Genomic DNA, 21,359 nt, shown 5'->3' on the forward strand with positions numbered 1-21,359 from the left:
ACATACAGCTTTTAATACCCGGCTCGGGTGGCATAGCAGGACATTCACAGAGACCACAAGCAAACAAATGAGCATGACTTTTCAATAAATCATTATTTTAAACTGTCAGTGTAGATTTATTCACAGGCTACAGTTGGACACTCCCTATCCTAATGTATGGATTTTTTTTTTTAATTTTCTTTCTGCTGCCGCTGTTGATGGTAATAACAGCTATGAAGAATACTGTCTGCTTCCTGACTAAAAGGCAGCTCTGTGAGGGGAGGGTCGTATTACTGGCAAAGCTCACATTCCAGCGCTAATACAAGATTTCCTGACAGGAGACAGTTCACCTTAAATAGCAGAGACCGAGTACACAAGTGGCCACGACTTCACAAATGAAAACCAGAAGTTGCCAACAGACATCTGGAATACCTTTGGCCTTATTAAGAATACCTATCAAATAATGGCATACAATTTTTCACTTGCAAGGCAACCATCTGGAGTAGGATGAGGTGAAGGAGTGTCTGCTAGTGTTGATGGGAGGTCTGGCAAGCTGATTACCCCATAGATGACTGACAGGAGAGAAAGCCGGTGTCATTTCCAGAGGACCATTGCCATCACCATTGAAGTGGACATGAACATACCAACTCAAAGGTGGGCAATGGATTAAAGAGCTATTTTCCAGGGGAATTTATGCAGATGGCTGACAAATACCCACACAAAAATAAATGTTCGACACTGTTTATCATTAAAGAAATACACATCGAATAGCTGAATACCACTTCACACCCCCAAGCATAGCCATGAATAAAGGGAAAGTAACAGGTGTTGGTGAGATTGTCGAGAAGTCAGAACCCTGAGTATTGTCTGCAGGTGCCTCATGTTGTACGGCTGCTGGGAAAAAGAGAACAGTTTGGGAGATCTTTCAGTAGTTAAACAGAGTTACCATGTGATTCAGTAATTCCACTCCTAAGTATATACACGCACTCACTGAAGCCAGGAGGTGAGCACATACTCCCATGTAATATAATAATCAGAAGGTGAGCATAGTCAAAGGGCTCATTATCGGATGAATGGATAAACATACTTGGTATATAGACCCAATGCAGATACAAAAGGAAAAGATTGAAATATTGACATGTGCTCCTCTGGGAATAACTTTAGAACATTAAGTAAGCCACACACAAGGGGACAAGTGTAACATAATTCCATGTATATGATGCACCTGGAATAGGCAAGCTGGGGAGCTGAAAGTGAAACAGAGGTTACCAGGAGTGGGAAGGTTGGTATCGAGGGATGGGGACTTAACTGTTCAGGAGTAGAGTTGTTGCCTGGGGTGATGAAGTAGTTTGGGAGGTGGGTGAAGGTAATGTGTGCAGGACATTTGAACTTAACAGCTGTCTGGCTCATCAAATGGCTAAAATTATATAGTATGTGTATTTTATATATACACATGTGTATACACACACACACAAACACACACACACACCTCAAGATCTGTCATAAGTAAATAAGGATTTAGCTATGGAAATAGTGCTTGATGAGCAAATGAATGAGGCTACTTTAAGGCACTGAACATGACGAAGTAGACTTTTCACATACAAAACAATTCCCCCAGGGCATTTTTTGTTAATGAAACTGCAAGTTTCAAGATGTATGTAAAGTTGATTCCATCAATGTAAAAATTCTATTGTGTATACATGGAGAAAATTCTAGATATCCTCCAAATGCTAACAGAGCATTTTTCACAGAATGGTGACTATGAAGTGATTCCTTTTTAATTCTCTTTATAATTTTCCTCACCAATTGAAGTTTTCAAGCAGAAAAACAAAACAAAACAAAACAAAAAACAAAAAAAAAACCTTTTAACAGAGTACTATGCTGTCATAAATTCACATGTAGAACTTTTGCAGGAGAAGTCAAGGAGTGTATTCTGCTGAACTTGCAGTTGAATACAAGCTGTGTCTCTATTTCTATAGCAAAAGGGATGTGGCACAGATAGTCTCAGAGGGGAGGTTCATACCTTGGTCAGTGGCGAGGGCTCTTTGTCATCTTTGTCGTCTGTGGAAAACAGAGCTGCTATTTCAGAACAACATTGGAGGATCATGTTCTAGAAATAAGAAGAAAGCAACCAGGTGATTCTGGAGAGTAGTCCACATTAATTAACTATCTTTGTCTTATGTCACCTGACCCTTATCCTCAGGCTGTGAAAGAGGGAATTGGAGGACTTTTTCTCCAGTCATCTAGGTTATTTGAAAGGATACAAGGCAGCCACAGAACACAAGAGCTGAGCTTAATCACAAATGTCTGCTGCTAGAGGAGCGTTTTCTCTGGATATTGACTGTTAGGATGCATATTCTGCAGAAGAACGACGCGTCAATAGTTTATACCAAAATAAGGTTTCCATTGAGAAGAAACCTTTGGGATGAAGAGATTCAGACCACCAGGGCTGAGAGTGAGGAATTTAGGTAGAAAAGAATGGATGGCTGATGGGAAACAAAGGGTAACGAGGGAAGTAAATGGAAAGGGCCATTAGTGTTCGAACATCGTCTGCTGAGAGCCTTGCATGGCCTGACTGGAGGGATACAGTTGTCTTCGTGTGTGGACAACTGACCTCCTTACAGGCAGAGCCGATACAATCAAACTCTGGTTGTGTAAGCTGTGACATAAAATGTTGAGTGGGAGAAGGCAGCTACCGGGTTAGTGATGTGAGCTGAGGAAGAAGACGACGCAGGAGTTAGAGAGTGTCTGTGTCCCCTGGGCGTCTGAGTGCAGCTTTGGCTCTTAACGTAGTGCTGGTTTCTGTGAGGCTTGCTGTACTCTATCTGGTCATTGGCTGCACCCAGGCTTACTATGCACACTGATGCGTGGCTCTGCCTTTTCCCTCCAAGCCTATTTTACTTGAGCAAGTGTTGATTTTCTTTACTTACAATTAAAGCCATTAACACTATGAGCTTGAAAGATGAGACTAGGTGGGCTGGAGCACAGAGGAGCTTACTCTGGTCTGGGAAGCAGCAATGGGAAGAAGAATCAGCCAGGAGGCTGTTGGGCATCACAGGCTAAAAGAGATGGAGGGCAGGGCAGGAGGCCCAGCATTGATTACTATACCCGATGGCCCTCTAGGTTCTGGTCTACACTTCCACATGAAGGGGATCATGCTTCTCCACCCTCCTGCACTACTCTAGTTTACTCTACACCTGTACTTCTCACTGGATTCTTGATTTGTTAAAGTGTGCGTTCTCTCTATAAGAGGTTTCAGTAATAGCCAGGATGGGTTACTGCCATGATTTCATCAAGAGCCATCAACTAAAATAGCTTTGTGTGTACCATTCACCATCGCAGTGACAAAAGAAGAGAGCAGTGTTTCTGATAGATGCTTTCTACTGCCTGTCTCAACATTTATCAAACAGGAATTTAGCCTCAGCGATGACATGTTGCCCAGCTGTGATGTACACCACATACACACACTGTGGAACTGGTTGACTTGAAGCTGGAGCTTTGAACACTTCAAGTGACCTTGTTGCCACAGACTTGGAGAAAGTGCTTAGCTCAGCATTCCTAGCAAGAGTTGGTGAGAAGCTTGCTGCATTTGGTAGGTGTCACAGAGAGGCAAAGTGACCTGTAGCTAGGCTTTGCCCTTTTCCTTTCAGAGAAGCACACAGGAGTTCAGAGGTGGACCTCTGAGCAATTCCAACATGCTAAAGCTAATCCTCATACTTAAGTCGGAATCCTCGACCTCTTTGACCTGCACTGAGACTTGAAATGCTTCCTAACTTGTTTGCTGGCCTCAGAATTCCTGCTTCTTCTCTTGTCACCATCAAGATTATCAAATTCTTGGGTGAAAGAATTTGGGTCAAATTCAAGAAGGCACATCTTTCAGTTCCTCCCAAACCCAGACTGATTTCCACACAGCCCTCTCCTACAGAGCAAAGTCCATTCACCATTTCCTCATTTCCTTAGTCATCATCTGTAGACTGCCCCCTACAGGCCATGGGGTGGATCAGGAATCAGAGATAAGCAAGACAACTTAGGGAGCTCTGTGTGTGTGTGTGTGTGTGTGTGTGTGTGTGTGTGTGTGTGTGTGTGTGTGTGTGTTTGTGTGTTGGGGGCCGGGTAGGGGAGAGACAACAGACACCTCCCACACTGCCTAATGAGGCCAGGGTGAGGAGCTCTTATGTCCTCATGCCCACCCCTCCCTCCAGCTTCACCTACACTTACCCTAGAGTGCTGCTACATATGTCTTGCTGTTCCCTAAATATTTACAAATAATGGTTTCTCAGAAATAGAGAATGCTGAAGCCAGAGTGTGTGTATTTTCTTCTTCAGGCTTCCACAGCCATGGTGCTTCTATATTTGGGACTTTTAATATTGTACTAATTCCCATCCATTTATACTGTTCAGGCCTTCCATAAATATCTGCTGAAGTAACCTTATGCATTTTGGCAAAAATATAGTGAGCTTCTTACATCAATCTATTGTTATTCCAAATAATTTTTTTACATCTTAAAATCAGCATGGCTTGGAGACACTTTCCTATATTTTTGTTGTTGTTGTTGCTGCTGCTGTTGTTGTTCCTTTGTTGGTTTGTTTTGTAGAGACAGAGGTTCATGTACTCCAGGCTAGCCTTAACTCCCAATGTAGCAGAGGAGGATGACCTTGAACTTCTGATCCTCTTACCCTTACTTCCCAAGTGCTGGGAGTAGAGACACTGACCACTGTGCCCTATTTTAGATTGTGCTGGTGCAGTGGCTCGTTTTGTGTGTCAACTTGACACAAGCTGGAGTTATCACAGAAAAAGGAACCTCCTTTGAGGCAATGCCTCCATGAGATCCAGCTGTAAGGCATTTTCTCAATTAGTGATCCAGGGTTGGAGGGCCCACTGTGGGTGGTGCCATCTCTAGGCTGGTAGTCTTGGGTTCTATAAGAGAGCAAACTGAGCAAGTCAGAGGAAGCAGTCCAGTAAGCACACCCCCATGGCCTCTACATCAGCCCTGCCTCCAAGTTCCTGCCCCGTGTGAGTTCCAGTCCTGACTTCCTTTGATGATCAACAGCAATGTAGAACTGTAAGCTGAATAAACCCTTTCCTCCCCAAGTTGCTTCTTGGTCATGATGTTTTGTGCAGGAATAGAAACCCTGACTAAGACAGATGGAGAACGAACCCAAGACTTCATTCATGCCAGGCAGTGCTCTACTAACTGAGCTACAAGTTTAGTCCTTTTCTATATTGTAGTATGCCAATTCTGCATGCTGTTAATGGTGAAGCAGTAGAAATCAGTCATTCTGAGCCATTGTTCCTGTTAGAAAGTTTCAGAAGTGATCTGAACACCTGCCATGTAGCCTCTCTAATCTACCTTAAATTATCATCTGTGTTCCAAACTCCCTGGCTTATTCTGGACCTTAGGGACTCTGAAAGGGAGAAACAATTAAAAATAGAAAAGAAAAGAAAAAGAAAAAGAAAAAAAGAAGGACCTGAGAAGAAACAAAGATATAAACAAAATCAACACCATGCATAGCAACCAAAGGCACATAGTTTACATCCTTATAGGCAATCCCAACCAACAACACATGCTATGTAATAGAAATATCACATTATAGAAGCCAGGAACTACTGCTCAATTCCAGACCAGAATCGATTTCTTCAAGTGTCCTAGTCAGCTTCTAATTAGCTCCAAGTGCGAATCGCCATGACAACAAGTTTAGTTAATGAGATTTGATATAGAGTGGAATGCAGTTTGTTTTTAAAGTGCTGTTTAGTATCCTGTAAGAAAGAAAAATATGTATTACCTCCATCTCTTATTAATAGAAATACTGTGAACAAATTCACTTGCCAATTCAACTCCAAGTAAACATAATTCCTTCTATTTGGTGATGTTCTTTCGTATACAGAGCCAATGGGAACTGGAACATGCCTAAAACATGCTTTAAAGCAAAGATACACTAAGTGAAGAAAACAAATTTAAAAGTCCATAGGTTATAAAGATTGAAGAGGATTTGTTCTGCTGTGGTTGACCCCAAGGAACCAAATCAGAATATGAGAGCAAGTCACCAGCCTTCCCTAGGGAAACACACAGCCTCTGGATTCCTCCCTCTTGCCCCACAACCCTATTTATTCTTGACTTGTTTATGTTCACAGTCAACCTCCTGCCTCAGACATTTGTCTTCTTATGATGAATTTTTCCAGGGTCAACTCTGGAAAAGCTGGTTCTATCCAGACAACCTATATTTGTATGAAAGGATTATTTATTTTAGAGATGAAAATTGGTCCTAGGAAAGCATTAGCCATCTGATCTAGGTAGTAAAGCAAAGAGGCGGAACGTGGCCTAGAGTCCTTATTCGTATTGTAGACATTTTCCTGCCTTAGACAATCAGAGCTAAAAGTACAGGCAGATTCGTAAGAAAACTACTTTCCATACTAGGAATAATTTAAGCAAAGAATATTCTAGACTGTGTCTCAAAGATAGCACTCAGATACACTTGTGACTAAAGAACTGTCATTGTAAGTGCGCCATTACAAAAAAAAAAAAATGATCTTGTGAGTCGAGAGGGCTGAGTCCTTCTTGAAAGCAGACGAGAGAGGGCAATGTGCTCCTCGTGAAAGAAATGTATAATCTGTATATCTCTAAAGAATCTCTCAAGTTTGAGATACCGGGAGCTCTCTGACCTACGGGAAGATTTATTGTTCCACATGGTTTATTGGTAAGCATTGTAATTCACATGGTCACATCTAAGGCCATTGAAAAGCATACATGACTAGAGTTCTAAGATGTCTACTCCTTATAAATCCTAGCAGAGAGTGCAGAGGGCTTAAATGCTGGCAAGTGGCCTTTTATAAAGGCTATCTGGGCTCACCTGATAGACTCTCTTACATATGGGCTGTTAACTTGCATACTGAGAGAAAACACATTTAGTCATTTTCCTAGTAAACCAAGACTGAAAATACCAATATACTCTGAAACCTGAAACATTGATAGTTCTTATGCATTCATGTATTAAAAATAAATGAGGTAAACAGGAAAATGAAGAGTCATGCCAGTATTATTCTTTAAGAAATAAAAAGGTTTTATTATTGGTAACTGGCTACATATTCACCTGGCCAAAAGACTTAAGAAAGCAAAAGCCTGGGCAAAACTAAAGTTTCCTAGACCGAAACTAAAGAAAAGATCCGGAAAGCTTTTCGAAGAAGAAAGGCAAGGAAGTAGTTCATAATGATACAGCCTCAACCATGAAAGCAGTCAGGGGAGGGGCGGAAGCAGACACACCAGCTGGCTCTGAGAGCCGCCCAGATGAAATGACTGTGGAAGTCCAGGAAGAAAATGGCACTGAGACAGGATGGGATCAGCTTGAGCTCTTGAGTCAAAAATCTATGAATGAACACCTGAAAATTGTACATAATGAGTGGAAAATAGGGAAGCAAAAAAAATTAGAAAAGAACATAACCAAAGGTCTTTGTGCCCTAGCTTGTTGGCATCTTTTTACAGGCCCCTAAAAATATGAACACTAGGTATGGTTTCCAATACATGTCATGATATGACAGCTTTCAGAAGAGGAAAGGAAGGCAAAAGTTGGGAAGAATCGAGTGAAAAGTTTGCCAGGTCATAAAATAGCCAAACAGAAAATCAATAGCATCTAAAATTGACACAAGAAAACAATAATGACTACTGGTTGCCATCAGTACCATTTGGGGAATATGTCTGGATTTCCTGCTTCCAAATCACTAGGGGAATCATTGGTACTGCATCAGTCTTATTTGATGAACACAATGTTAGCTCAAGTGGCATGAGGAAAACATGAAGGACAGGGGTGTGGTCTGCCTGCATTTCTTCTCTCACAGGATGCATGCTAGGAGATAGCATGGTAGGTAAAGCATTTGCCTCACACCCCTGGTGTCTCAGTTTGGGTTTCCATTGCTGTGAAGAGACACCATGACCAAGGCAGCTCTTAGAAAGGCAAATATTTACTGGGGCTGGCTTACAGTTTCAGAGGTTTAGTCCATTATTGTCATAGCAGGAAGCGTGGTAGCATGCAGACAAACATGGTGCTGGAGAAGGAGCTGAGAGGTCTACATCTTGATCTGAAGGCAGTCAGAAGGAGACTGTTTTCTGCAGGTAGCCAGGAGGAGGCTCTGTTCCAAGTTGGGCAGAGCTTGAGTTCTAGGAGACCTCAAAGCCTACCTACACAGGTGACATACTTCCTTCAACAAGGTCATACCTATTCCAACAAGGTCACACCTCCTAATGGTGCCACTTCCCATGGGCCAAACATATTCAAACCACCACACATGGCTACCTGAGTTTGAGCCCCAGAACTCATGGAAAAAAATAACACATAAAGAAATAAGAGCTGAGTATTGTGGAACATGCTGGTAATCCCGGTGCTTGGGAAATAAAGACAGGACAATCCCTGGAACTTACTGGCCAGCCAATCTAGCCTAATCGGTGAACTCCAGGTTCAGTGAAATACCTTGCTGTAAAAAAACAGGTGGATGGCATTTTGAAGAATAATACTTGAGGGTGACCTCTGGCTTCCACGTGCATATACACATATATGCACATACTCCCACATACACATACATAAGTGCATGTGAATATACATGTACACACATGAGTTAGACCATATCTGGAAGCCCTAACAAAGGAAACAAGAACTTAAGTGATAATGTATGATGGGATCCTTCTTAAAATTGCAAGTTCACTTCTAGTCATTCAGTAATGTACTTACTTCCAGATCTGTATCGATTGGTTTATCTTTAGGTTCAACTGTTTCATAGATATTTTCCTCTGAAGTAACTTCAGGAACTGAAGGTAAGGATATCTCGGCTATTTGTGCAAGATTAGATAGTTTCTCGTGAATTGCAATGACTCTGAAAATAACAAACACACACGCACATATATATGTATACATATATTAATTTGAAAAGTCAAGAGGGCTACTGGCTTTAGACTCAATAAGATTTATGAATTAAGCTTTTATTTACTTAAAAGTTAAGTGTCTGAACTCTCCAAATATTATCCACTAAATTGTTCCTTCATTCCACAAACATGAGCAAAGAGACAGCCAAGAATCATTCATAATGTTTATGTCTATTTATGCATTCAAGCAGGTGTATGTTAAAACATAGAAAGGGCACAATAACCAAAGCTACTTACCCAAATTATTCTGAATATGAAAATAAATACTTATATGGGGAAAGAGACTTCTGTCAATCAGCCAACAGGAGATTCACTCTTATGTAGATCTTTATGGCATGTTATGGCTATGCAACTGACACAAAGTAAAAGCTATGACAAATCAGAAGAACTTGAAAAGGCTAAGCACTGTTTGCATATCTTAGAGGAATATGTGTATGTGTGTGTGCATATCTGTGTCTGTTCTGCTATGTGTGTCTGTGAAGGTCTCTGTGTGTATGTGTGTGTCTGAGTGTGTATCTATGTCTGTATATATATATCTCTGTGTGATTGCGTAACTATGTGTGTGCATATGAATGTGTGTCTATGTCTGTATGTCTATGTGAGTGTTTGTGTTTGTACCTTTGTGTATGTGTGTGTGTGTGATGTGTCTGTGTTTGTGTATGCTCTGTGTGTTCTGCTATGTGTATCTGTGTGTGTGTGTTTCTGTGTGCATGTCTGTGTCTGAGTATGTACCTATGTCTGTACATGTATGTCTGTGTGTATTTGTGTGTCTGTGTGTGTATCTATGTATGTGTGTGTCTATATCTTTATGTACATCTATGTGAGTGTACCTTTGTGTGTGTGTGTGTGTTTGGGGGGCTGGTAGGGGCAGAGAGGGTTGAAGAAAATTGAGAAACATGAAAAACAAGAGCCAAAGCAGAGGCAGAGAGGGCAGTGGCAATGCTGCTATAGAGGGACAATGTCAAGGGCTTAAGGTCAATGAAGACCAGGTGCTCTGAGGGCAGAAGGACCAGTGGAGCGGAGGTTTAAATGCTTGTACTTGGAAGAGGCTAGGCAAGAGCACCTGCATGGCCCTAAGTGACTACACCCTAAGGAACAGAATGAATATGCATGTGTCTACTGAAGGAAGGACATTATTATGCAAAATAAGAAGATGATCCAAAGAGCAGAATGGCAGAAGAGTATGCATAGAAACTTTAATTCTCCAGTTTTCCACAGGGACTTTACCTGTGACATGGAGTACTACTTGTTTCTCTCATTGACACTACATGCATACATACATGTATTATACACACACATACATACTGTCAATGCAGAAATCAAATAGCATTTCATGTCAATATGTACATGTATGAATTCTCATATTTAGTAAGCATGCTATATTCCATTTTTTCTGTTAAAATGTAACAGCTAAAACATAAAGATTAGTCATTAAGTTTGTCTGGGAAACTTGCCCAGTAAAAAAGTGGATACTAACCAATCATGCTGGGAAAGCTGTCTGTTGTTTTGGAGAAAGTAGTGGCAAGACTTGGTGAGTCACAGTTTGCTCCTTCACAGGGAACCTACCAATATCCTGGTTCTTCCTCTATCCCTGGACCTTCCAGCAAGTCAGTTAACATTTCTCCTGAGATTCTTCTATGCCAAGGCTGAACTAATAAAACCCACTTCTTGTAATTCATAGAACATTTGTAAGGTGGGAACAACATAATTGTGTATGTTTAACTATAAAACAGCACATTAAGGGAAGAGAATGTCCTAAACCCCATTCTTCATTCTAAAACCTAGAGAAAGCATTCTCACAAAACCACATAGGGCTGAAGGGCATCTCTGAAGTATGATGCTTACCTGGCATGCTAAAAGCCTGGTACTCCATCCTCAGTACCTCAAACCAATATTTTAGCTTTCTCTTACAATACTTAGGGTTGTAAGAAGAATAAACTAGCCCTTGACAGTGGGCTTCAGGTTTGTCTTGATTATCCAAAACCCAGGGACCATAATGCCTTCTTCAGAGTAAATGCCCAGAATAGATTACTCTCTTAAGAATTATCCAGTACCCAGCAAAGTGAGAGCCTGACATCTCCCTAGGTTGTCTGCTGCCTTGCTTAGAAAGGGCAGCATGAGGTAATGCTGGATGTCTACCTTGGGCTCAGTCCCCTGACTGCCAATGCATTGATCCTTCTCCTCCTCCTTCTTCTCCTCCTCCTCCCTTTCCTCCCTCCCTCCCTCTCTCTCCTTCCAGCCCTTGCTTTGCTCACCTTGCTCTCTTCACCTCTTTGTCTCCAGGGTGTTTGGGGGTTGATCCAGTGCTGCTATGTATTTAAATGCTAAATACTGGCCCCCAAGATCTGGTTGCAGTCCAGAAGAACACACTCTCACGCGTACACCAACTATACCAAATGAGGTGAAAACTGTGCCTGTCTCTGACTGGTTAAATAAAAGTGGCTGACAGCCAATTACTGGGGAGAATAAAGGTAGGCAGGGCTTAGGTTCCCACTGTGGATAGCATGTAGGAAACACTAGGGGTAGTAGGTAAGAAACACTGGGAGTAAGGGTTGGGGTAGATGGAGAACCAGGAAATGGGCTGATAGAGCGAGTCCAGCTCAGACAGGATTATTGGAGAATAACTTGGGGAACACATCTGGGAAATAGCCAGTCTAGCTTAAAAAAATAATTTAGGGACAATAGCCCAGAAATTGTACTAGTGCTGATTAAATAAATTGATAGAACTCTGAATCAATTATTGGGAGGCTAGCCGGGTCATAATAAGAATTAATAGAATAATTAAATATCCAACAATAACACCAAGGCCAATGTCCACTCCAGCTTTTAGACCTCCTGCCTTGACCACATAGGCAAGTATTCTACAGGCATGATCCTGCCTGGGTTTGTGGGCTCCCCAGGGCTCTGCTCTTCCTAATGCCTGGATACTCTCTTTCCTACTCTGCCAAGGACTGGATGACAGGACCCACTTGGAAGCAGAAACACAGATGAAGATGAAAGATGATGACGTGGGGCTTAAAGGCAGGGAGGGTGGACAGAGAACCTGACTCTTGTCCCAAAGGTGTAAAGTCCGCTTAGAATTAACCAGAGCTTTTATTTGCAGATTCCTGAGAACACATCTTTCTTTTCCTCTGTGGCTTTAAGAAAAACAATTGAAAGGTGCCTTTCTCAAGGAGAATTTTAGAAGGAGATAAGGAGGTGCCCAAACAGAGGGGAGTCTTCTCAGTTTTTTTCTACCCCCCGAAACTCTGGCTTTGTCTTTAGTGAGTGAACAAGAGATGGCAGCCATTAGAACACATCAAACTGTCCTGAGTCAGGAGAGAGGGGCCCGTTCACATCAAACTGTCCTGAGTCAGGAGAGAGAGGCCCGTTCACTGAGATGAGCTCAGGGACAAGGGCTGGTTCTGACGGGGTCGTTTATCATGATCATAAGCATAGCAGTTTTAAAAGAATTCTATTTTTAAATTAAATGTAATTAAAATTTTAAGAGAAGCATCTCATTTACTCTGCAGGCTTTATCCTTATGCTCATCATGTGGTTCTGAAAAATAAAAAATCACCTGCAGTGTTTCAGGATTTACAAGGTACAAGTAAATGCAAATACGCTGATTTTGCTGCTTCTTGTGCTCATATATAGCATGTGCTTAGTTTCCCCACTTTTCATTTTTGCTTTAAGAGAAAAAGGGAGGGGGATGAAGACTATTGACTGAATAACTGGAGGTCTGCAGACTCTCAAGACAGCTCTTGTTTTATTCTCTTTTATGAGAATGCCTAAAAGTCCTGAGATCTGAAAAGCATGGATCGAGAATGAGGCTCTCTGGGGAAGCAGGGAGGCGTGGGTCTCCATCCACACAGCTTTCACCAGATGCCTGGTGAGGCAGAGAGCAAGTACCAGAGACACCTGTGCTGGCAGCTTCCCTGGGCCTGTTCATCTGCCAACCATCTCAAAACTAACAACCACCAGAGAGCTAGGCAAGGGGATGGTACCACTCTCCTCGTACAGGGGGAGAAATGGAGGCAGAAGGAGCCCAGGGCAGTGAGCCAATGAGTTGAAGAAGAACTAGCTAAGTTACATCATTTCTTTTAAACCCCAGAACAAGGAACTTGGTAAAAGGAGAAGAAAACAGAAAATAAGCAAACAAAATTTAACAAGACAAAAAAAAAAAAATTAGAGCTCTTTCCTGTTTGATGGAAAGAGAGAGGAATAGGTCTGGCCAGAGCAGAGGGTTTAATTTGGAGAACAATATAAAATATGGTTGGGTACAGAGGGGAGAAGACAAGGGAGCTGGTGAAGTTTGGATTAATTTGCAAACATCATAGAGATCCCCCACCTACCCCCCTCACCCCACAGACACATACACACATACTTTTTAGCCTAAATTAATTGGGTTGTTTGGGGGATAGCTTCTTGAGTTTCTTCTAGATACTTATTCTCTGTCCTGTACATATAGCTCTGAGAGTTTTTCTTAATCTGTAGGCTGCCTCTCCACTCCTGTGACTGCTCCCATTGCTATTCAGAAGGCTTTTAATGTCACACAATCTCACTTTCCAGTTTTTGATGTTATTTCCTGAGCAACTGGAATCTTTTCAAAAGACCCTTGCTTCTACCCACACATGGGAAGGCTACCAGTGATTTTCTCTAGTGGTTTTGGAGTTGATCAAATTTGAAATTTTTTGACAGGATGTGGACTGAGTTTCACTCTTCTTCATGCAAATATGCAGTTTTCCCAGTGCTAGTTGCTGAAGATCCTGTCTTTTCTGTATTACATGCTTTTGGCACTTCTGTCCAAATTCAAGTGACTATATGTCATGATTTGAATATGCTTGGCCTAGGGAGTGGCACTATTAGAAGGTGTGGTCCTGTTGGAGTAGGTGTGTCACTGTGGGTGTGAGCTTTAAGAACCTCATCCTAGCTGCCTGGAAACCAGTATTCTGCTAGCAGCCTTCAGATGAAGATGAAGAATTCTTAGCTCCTCCTGCACCATGCCTGCCTGGATGCTGCCATGTTCCCACCTTGATGATAATGGACTGAACCTCTGAACCTGTAAGCCAGCCCTAATTAAATGTTGTCATCTATAAGAGTTGCCTTGGTCATGGTGTCTGTTCAGAGTAGTAAAACCCTAAGACACTCTAGCTGCCTTGGTTTAATTCTGGGTCTTCTCTTCCATCTTTCCATTGATCCACAAGTCTGTTTGTGCCAATACCATGCTCTTGCTACCATGGCTCTATGGCATGACTTGAAGTCGGGTATTATGATAACCTCTAGCTCTGATCTTTTGCTAAAAGTGCTTATCAGTTCCACATTATTCTCCTCAAGTCTTTAGCACCTCCTCTGCACAATATCAAATTTTTTACAGAAGGGGAATTTGACTGATTTTCCCAATAGCGTCCTCCCTTTTGATTTTTCCTCTTGCCTTACTGCTATTGTTCAGAGACCAGAGGACAGATTAAAGAATAGTGGAACCTTTTCAAAAGACCCTTGCCTCTACCCACATATGGAAATGCTACCAGTGATTTTCTCTAGTGGTTTTTGAAGTTGAAAAAAATTTGAAATTTTTTGACAGGATGTGGACTGAGTTTCACTCTCCTTCATGCAAATATGTACTTTTCCCAGTTTTCCCCTCCTTGTCTTGTGGATTTTAGGAGAAATACTTTGAGTGGGTATTAATTTTCCCCATTTCGTATAGTATTGGCTTTAAGTTTGTAGAATATAGCCTTTATCATGTTGATACATGTTCCCTCCATCCCTAGCTTCTTTGAGGCTTTTATTATGAATGCATATTGGACAAGAAATGACAGAGACCCAGAGACTTGGCCTGTGAGTCTGTAAACCTTGATTCATCAAAGGAGGTGTAAACAGTCAGGAGCTATGGGTACCACATCTGTGTGAGGGGCATGTATGAAATGGATGGGCAACCTTTATCTGTTCCTTTCTTTCATTTCAATAGATGTAGAAGAGCCAATTGCATACTATGGACTACTCATCAATCCCATGATGGGACCTCCCCTGTGTCCCTGAAATCTGTCAGAAGGAATCCCATTTAGTCTCATGGGTCTCCCCATGATACTCCCCAGAGCCCCTATTGGGCTGTATTTCCTTGGAGTTAATTACTCCCTAAAGAACCTCTTACTTCAGAAGATAATTTGTCTCCCTCTGGAACCCTTAAATCTGAGACCTTACAAAAAGTCAGGTCCAACTGCTCTGATCCTAAGCCTCGAGTCCCTTTGTTGTCAGCAAAGCCCTGCCCAGCTGAGACTGAGCCCTCTGGCAGGGGTACCAAGCTCTCTCCCGCTCTGCCTTCTGGGACTTCTTTCCTTCCCTTACTACTACTTAGACTAACATTCTCTCCACCATCATCCCCAGCTGGCTTCCAGAGAATGGTGTTTACTTGCCTCCTCAGTGGGATCCAGGAGGTGCCGACGCACAGGTTGTTACCAGTAGGCACTTTAATATCTGAAATCTTCAGGGGCTTCAGGTTATACGCATACAGTAATAAAACCTACAGAAGCACAAAAGCACATGAAAACAGACATCAACTCTATAACTGAAAATTCCACCATTAACCCTTTTAGAAAAGGTAACCCCTTATTTTAACCAGTTTTTCTGTAGAAAAGAAATATTGTGGTTGTTTTTTTTTTTTCTTTCGGTTCACTGTGAAGAAAAATACAGGATGTCCAAAGTTAATTTGGTTATCTTGGCAACACATTCTTGGAATCCTGGAACATGGGATGCAGAAGCAAGATAACTGGGAGTTCCTAGTCAGCCTAGACTACACAGTGAGTTCGAGAGACAACACCCTCGCCTAGGCAAAAATGTACAAATATAATTGCATGAAAATAAGTGCTACTTGGAATAATGTTTTGCACTGTAAACATTTAAATTTCAACATTTGCAGGGCTTCTTTACTAAGCCCAGATACCCAGGGAGCAGACCCCTCTACTGCCTGTTACTTTCCCACCTTACCAGTCAGTTGGGTAACCCACTCCCACACACCCGCACTCCTCTCTTCCCCATTTATTTCAACTTCTCACAACTTCATAGGCCTGTTTAAGAAGAGGGATTCTCTTGGTGAGTCATGCCCCTGTCATTTCCCTATTGCTTGGATTTGGATAATTCTTAAGCATCTACTCCATCCAATATTAACAGTTGTGGATTTACAGAATGTGAGATTCACAGACCCTCCCTTCACTTTAGAGACTAGACAGCTGAAGCCTAGAGTGGACCATCAAAACTGACAAGTCAGGCACATGCACGAACGCAGCTCTGCTTCCACACAAGTCAAAGTAAAGACTAAAGGGATATCATTAAGATTTAAAGACAAAAGGACAAAAAGAAAACGGGGTGAAAGAGATGGGACTTAGCAGCCCTTTGAAGAACAGAGAGCATCTGGGGGACTCAGAAGAGAGGGAAGGTTGCATCCTAAGTGTCTTCAAAGGGATCGCCAACATCAGGCATGACTTAAAAAGGTGAAAAATGCCAGGATTAGAGGGCCAGACATCGAGAAGGCAAGGGCAGGTGAGACTACAAATAGAAATGTGAGAACCCCTCTCACCAGATCCCTTCCTGTGTCCAAGTGGGGAGATTGAACATGTCCCTTGACACTGTTCCTGGGTAAATCCTACCCACTTGGCGCTCTGCAAATGTTAAATCAGACTATCTATATTCATAGCTTTAGCTATGTGGGTTAGGTGGTGGGGGAAATATTGGAGTTAATGTATTATGAATAAGAGATATCCACCTGTTCAACCACAACGGGATGTGGGCACATTCTCTCTGGGATCACTGGCCAGTTAAAGAGAAAAAAAAAGATTCACAGACACTAGCAATTCAGCATCCTCCATAGAACTACAATAGAGCCTATATGTCAATAAACTTGATACCATGGGTTTTTAGTGCATCCCCAAACATAATCAGATAGCCAAAGGTCCAATGGAAAAGAAAGTGAAGGACAGAAACAAAAATAACAGAAGAAAGGAACTCAGAGGATCAGACATAAGATAGAAGAAATTATCAGTGACCATTAACAAACCTTTGGGGGAGGGGGTGACAAGTCCCTGAGAAAAAAGAAGAGGGAGGGAGAATATGGCATTAGTGTGTCCATGAAGAAGCAACATGGAGCTGCTTAAATGGGAAAAAGAACGAGGAGAAAAATACACTGCCACAGCTAAGTAAGCAACAAGATATTTAAAGCACAAAGATGAATCTGTCTGCTCTGGAGAAGTAAATCCTAAATTCAAATCATAGCTAACAGGGAGAAAAGGATTAGAAAGGTGAACTTTGAGCCTATTAGGCTCACTACCTGAATAACAGAACTTTAAGAGTGTACAGAAATAACCAGAGAGAAGATCCTTAGAGATGACAGCTCTACAGATTGAAAACATGATGTTCAGGTTGAGAAGTCTGTTATCAGTATCCAGCAGAACTTATGGGAGGTGACACCAAGGCATGCCATAGAATTTCATCACTCATAGGACAGAAGAAAGACCTGAGCTTCCAGAGTCACAGAAAAAGACCCAGTATCCCATTGGGTATACAGCCAAAGGCAAGCAACTCAGTCAGTCAGAGCTATAGCCACACCTGGTGGCCAGCTAAGCACCATTCTCAACAGCTAAGATGTGGGATCATCCTGTGACCATCAACATGTGAATGGGTAGATAAAACACACTCCAAACTGAACACTGTGCAGGCTTGAAAATGAAGTCCTGACCTTTGGGATGCAGGTGAACCTAGAAGACAGAATGGGAAGTAAAATAAGCCAGGCACGGCAACACAAACCCTGCAAGGCCTCACTCAGATACTAAAGACTATATTTTGAGTTAAATATGAGGATACTTTACATGGGTCTTTAGAACAATCCATCATAGGGACAGAAAGTAAATTACTGCCTGAGGTATTGGGCAGGGAGAGTAGTAATAGGAGGAGCTACAGAGAGATGAGAAGGGACTTCATATATGGGGAAAAGTGTCAAACTGATTGCAGTAGTACCTGTGCAACTCTGTGACTCTACTATGAACATTGGCTTATAGATTGGTGATCTGTGCACTGTATCTGACTAAAACTGCTTGTGTCTGTCTCTCTGTGGAGTGAAGATGCATACATGTTCACATGAATATTGGGATGCAGGTGTGTGCACATGCATGTGGAAGCCAGAGGTTGACACTGAATGTCTTCCTTAGTTGTTATTCTCCTCAGATGCATATGCATGTATACATGTTCACATGAATATTGGGATGCAGGTGTATGTACATATATGTACACATGCATATAGAAGCCAGAGGCTGACATTGGATGTCTTCCTCAGTTGTTATTCACCTTGTTTCTGAGACATGGTCTCATATTGAAGTTGCAGTTTGCCAGTGTGACTAAACCAGCTAGCCAGTGAGCCCAGGCAACCTCCTATACAGCTGCTTGTCCTCTGTCATACAAGAATTTTGTTTCAATTCAGGTCTTCATGTCTGTACATCAAATACTTTGCCAACCAGGCCAACTCTCTAGCTCTACTTTTTTTTTTTTTTAGTTAAATATACCAATGTCAATATAAACAAATTCAAAATTATTTGTGAGTACATGTATGACAGTATGCATTTACAACCCCAATTAATTAAAAAAATTCATTCTTTAATTTGAAGGGACTAATAATATAATAATATTAAATAGGCAAATACAAATATGTATATGTATATATATATATATGGGACATTAATAAATCACTTAAATTAAAAAGTAAGAAAGTCTATGTGGAAGTTGGTGGATAATTTTGTAACCTACCAAAGCACAGTTTGATAATAAAATCTTATAGTAACCATTCTATAAAAACAAGAGGATGGGAGAAGGCAGAGAGGAGAGACCAGAGGAAGATGGGGCCAGGTCTCTCAATAGTAATATATAAGCTTGGTGGAGATAGTGAAGCGATGTTGCCCATGTGTTCAATTATCTAGTTTATGTGAAATGTAGAAAAATAGTTTTTATGAGATGATAAAGCCTCCCTGAGAGATTTTGCCAAGGCCACACACTGTCTTATGCTGTGTGTTCTTGTTCTGTGAGTGTTGCCTGTGACTCCAGGAGTAGAATTTAAGATTCTTGAGGACAGGGAGATTATCTTATAATTTGGGGGCATTATTTTCAGTATTTGTGCAATTAATAAAATTGTGTCTCTGAACCTCCCAGCATGTCTGTTAAGGGCCACTGAAGTGTGTGAATGAAAAGTTTGCACTTAGGTGCATACTGCATGTTCATGCCAATGGCTTTCTTTCTCTGCAGGCCAACACCTGCCTGCAGCTTCATACAGGTTGAAAGCTTTTGATTCCTGAGCTTGGCACAAACGGCTGAAGTCAGTGGATATGTGACAGTGTGAGATCAGAACATCACATCATTGAATCCCAAGCACACTTGTACTTGAATGAGTATGAACCAGTTGTCTGCCTGTGCCTCCCCTGCTTAGAATCTGTGGTAGTTTGAACATACTTGGCCCATATGGAATGGCACTCTTGGGAGGTATGGCCTTGTTGGAGTATGTATGGCCTTGTTGGAGGAAGTCTGTCACTGTGGGGGTGGGCTTTGAGACCCTCCTCCTAGCTGATTGCAGGACAGTCTTCTCCATTTTGCCTTTGGAACAAGATGGAGAACTCTCAGCTCCTCCAGCGCCATACCTGCCTGGATGCTGCCATGCCTCCTGCCTTGATGATAATGGACTGAACCTGTAAGCTATCCCTAATTAAACGTTGCCTTTTTCAAAAGTTGCCTTGGTCATGGTGTCTCTTCACAGCAATGGAACTAAGACCGTACCTTTGTGATCTTGAGCATATTGTTTAAACAGCCATGTCTCCTTGTCTGTAAACTGTACATTCAACCATCTCATTCCTTGGGGTTGCTTTATACTATACACCTAGTAGCTTTGGGATCTCTCAGCAGGAAGACCAGGACTTCAAATCCAGAGACAATGGAGAGAAAAGTCCTGGGCAATTACATGATGTCTGAAACACCATAGGCACTAACTGCAGGAAGCCTAGTTCTTACCTTGCTATTCTGCTAGACTGAGCTGGTCTCGAATACACAATGTAAGAATAGCAGAGCTCTTGTTAAACACATGAAGACTTCCAAGAAGGAACTTGGCTCCACATCTCTTGTCCCCAAGCATGGCTCAAATCCTGTACTAACTGAACATCTCAACGGTCCATTTCTAGTCAAGGTTGTGCTTTCACTGGCCAGTGTCTGACCTGATCAGAATTCCTATAGTGCCTTGTCCTACTTTGCTTGCTACTGCTGTGATAAATATCATGAGCAAATGAAACTTGAAGAAGAAAGGGCTTATTTGACTTATGCTTCAACATCATAGTCTGCTGCTGAGGGAAACCAGGTAGGAACTCAAGCAGGAACTTGGAGACAAGAGCTGAAAACAGACAAAGGTCTCGGAGAAGTGCTGTGCTACTTACTGGTTTGCTTCCTGGAGCTTGTTCAGTTTGCTCCCTTAGACACCCCAGAATCATGGCCAGTGGTAGCACCAGCCACAGTTAGCTGGGCCCCCACACATTAATTGTTAATCAAGAAAATACCCTCAAAGACTTCCTCATAGGTTAATCTGATGGAGGCAATTTCTCAATTGACATTTCTTCTTCCCAAAGGACTCTAGCTTGTATCAAGTTGACCACAAACTAACCAACACACATTTGTCATTTGTCACGTGTCATTCCTATTGAAAGCATACCTTGAAGCTGATCCCCTTATCAACACAATTTGGAGCTCACCTAGAACCCAAAGTACAACTCTGTTCACTAAAGGAGGATGAAGTGGGTTAATGATCAAGACTTTCTGGTACAACATTAGAAAAATTTAAGTCATCAAACTTCTGGCTCTTGGGACATGTGTTTGTAGCTGAGCTGTGGTTGAAGGCAGCAATTTTTCACTGTGTCTATAAAAACAGTAACTGGGAGATTCCTTAGATTTATGTCTATAATGGCCACTTACTTTCTGCCTCTGTAAGGTACTGAAATTGTTAGAAAATTACTTATTTTGTAACAAAGTTCTTTTCTGTTATATTCTATTAAAGATTTTTTGTTTTTGTTTGCTTGTTTGTTTGTATTTTCAGATAAGATAGTCTTATTTATGCTTCCTATATTTATGAAGTTAAGATACTCTAATCTACAAACTCAAAACTACCTCTGAAGTTCATTACCTAGAGAAAATTTTCACTCTGAATTCTTAAAAATCAAACAAAGAAACAACAATAACAACAATCAAAGCCCTTCCTATCAGAATCTCAGCTAATCCTAGGATCTTTATTTTACTGGCCCTAGCATCCTTGCCTAGCATTTTTGTGTCTAAACTTACCATTTAGTCAGTAAATGGTAATGGATGTGGTGACATGAATTTAGCATGGCATGCAAATGGCCCTTATGGTCCCTGGAACATCTGAAGAGCTAAATCAGATATGTGATTTCATTCACTCTGCCTGAGAGGCAAAAGTATCTACAGA

The 21,359-nt window shown here is 41.7% G+C and overlaps 1 protein-coding gene across 8 annotated transcripts in view; it reads right to left on the reverse strand.

The window, feature by feature from the left end:
• The window catches only part of Cfap54 (cilia and flagella associated protein 54), a 302,779-nt gene that overhangs the window by 26,004 nt on the left and 255,416 nt on the right, over nucleotides 1-21,359 (reverse strand). For all 8 annotated transcript variants that reach the window (XR_004112709.1, XM_031349079.1, XM_031349081.1 and 5 more), the window contains 3 exons: nucleotides 15,280-15,386; nucleotides 8,697-8,838; nucleotides 2,003-2,089 (listed from right to left, as the gene is read on the reverse strand). Coding sequence is in view for 7 of the 8 variants with exons in the window: in XM_031349079.1 (XP_031204939.1) it covers nucleotides 2,003-2,089; nucleotides 8,697-8,838; nucleotides 15,280-15,386 (336 nt within the window). In the remaining variant the exon portion in view is untranslated. The remainder of the gene's footprint in view (nucleotides 1-2,002; nucleotides 2,090-8,696; nucleotides 8,839-15,279; nucleotides 15,387-21,359) is intronic.

Source organism: Mastomys coucha, unplaced genomic scaffold (genome assembly GCF_008632895.1).
Source record: "Mastomys coucha isolate ucsf_1 unplaced genomic scaffold, UCSF_Mcou_1 pScaffold4, whole genome shotgun sequence".
NCBI lineage: Eukaryota > Metazoa > Chordata > Mammalia > Rodentia > Muridae > Mastomys > Mastomys coucha.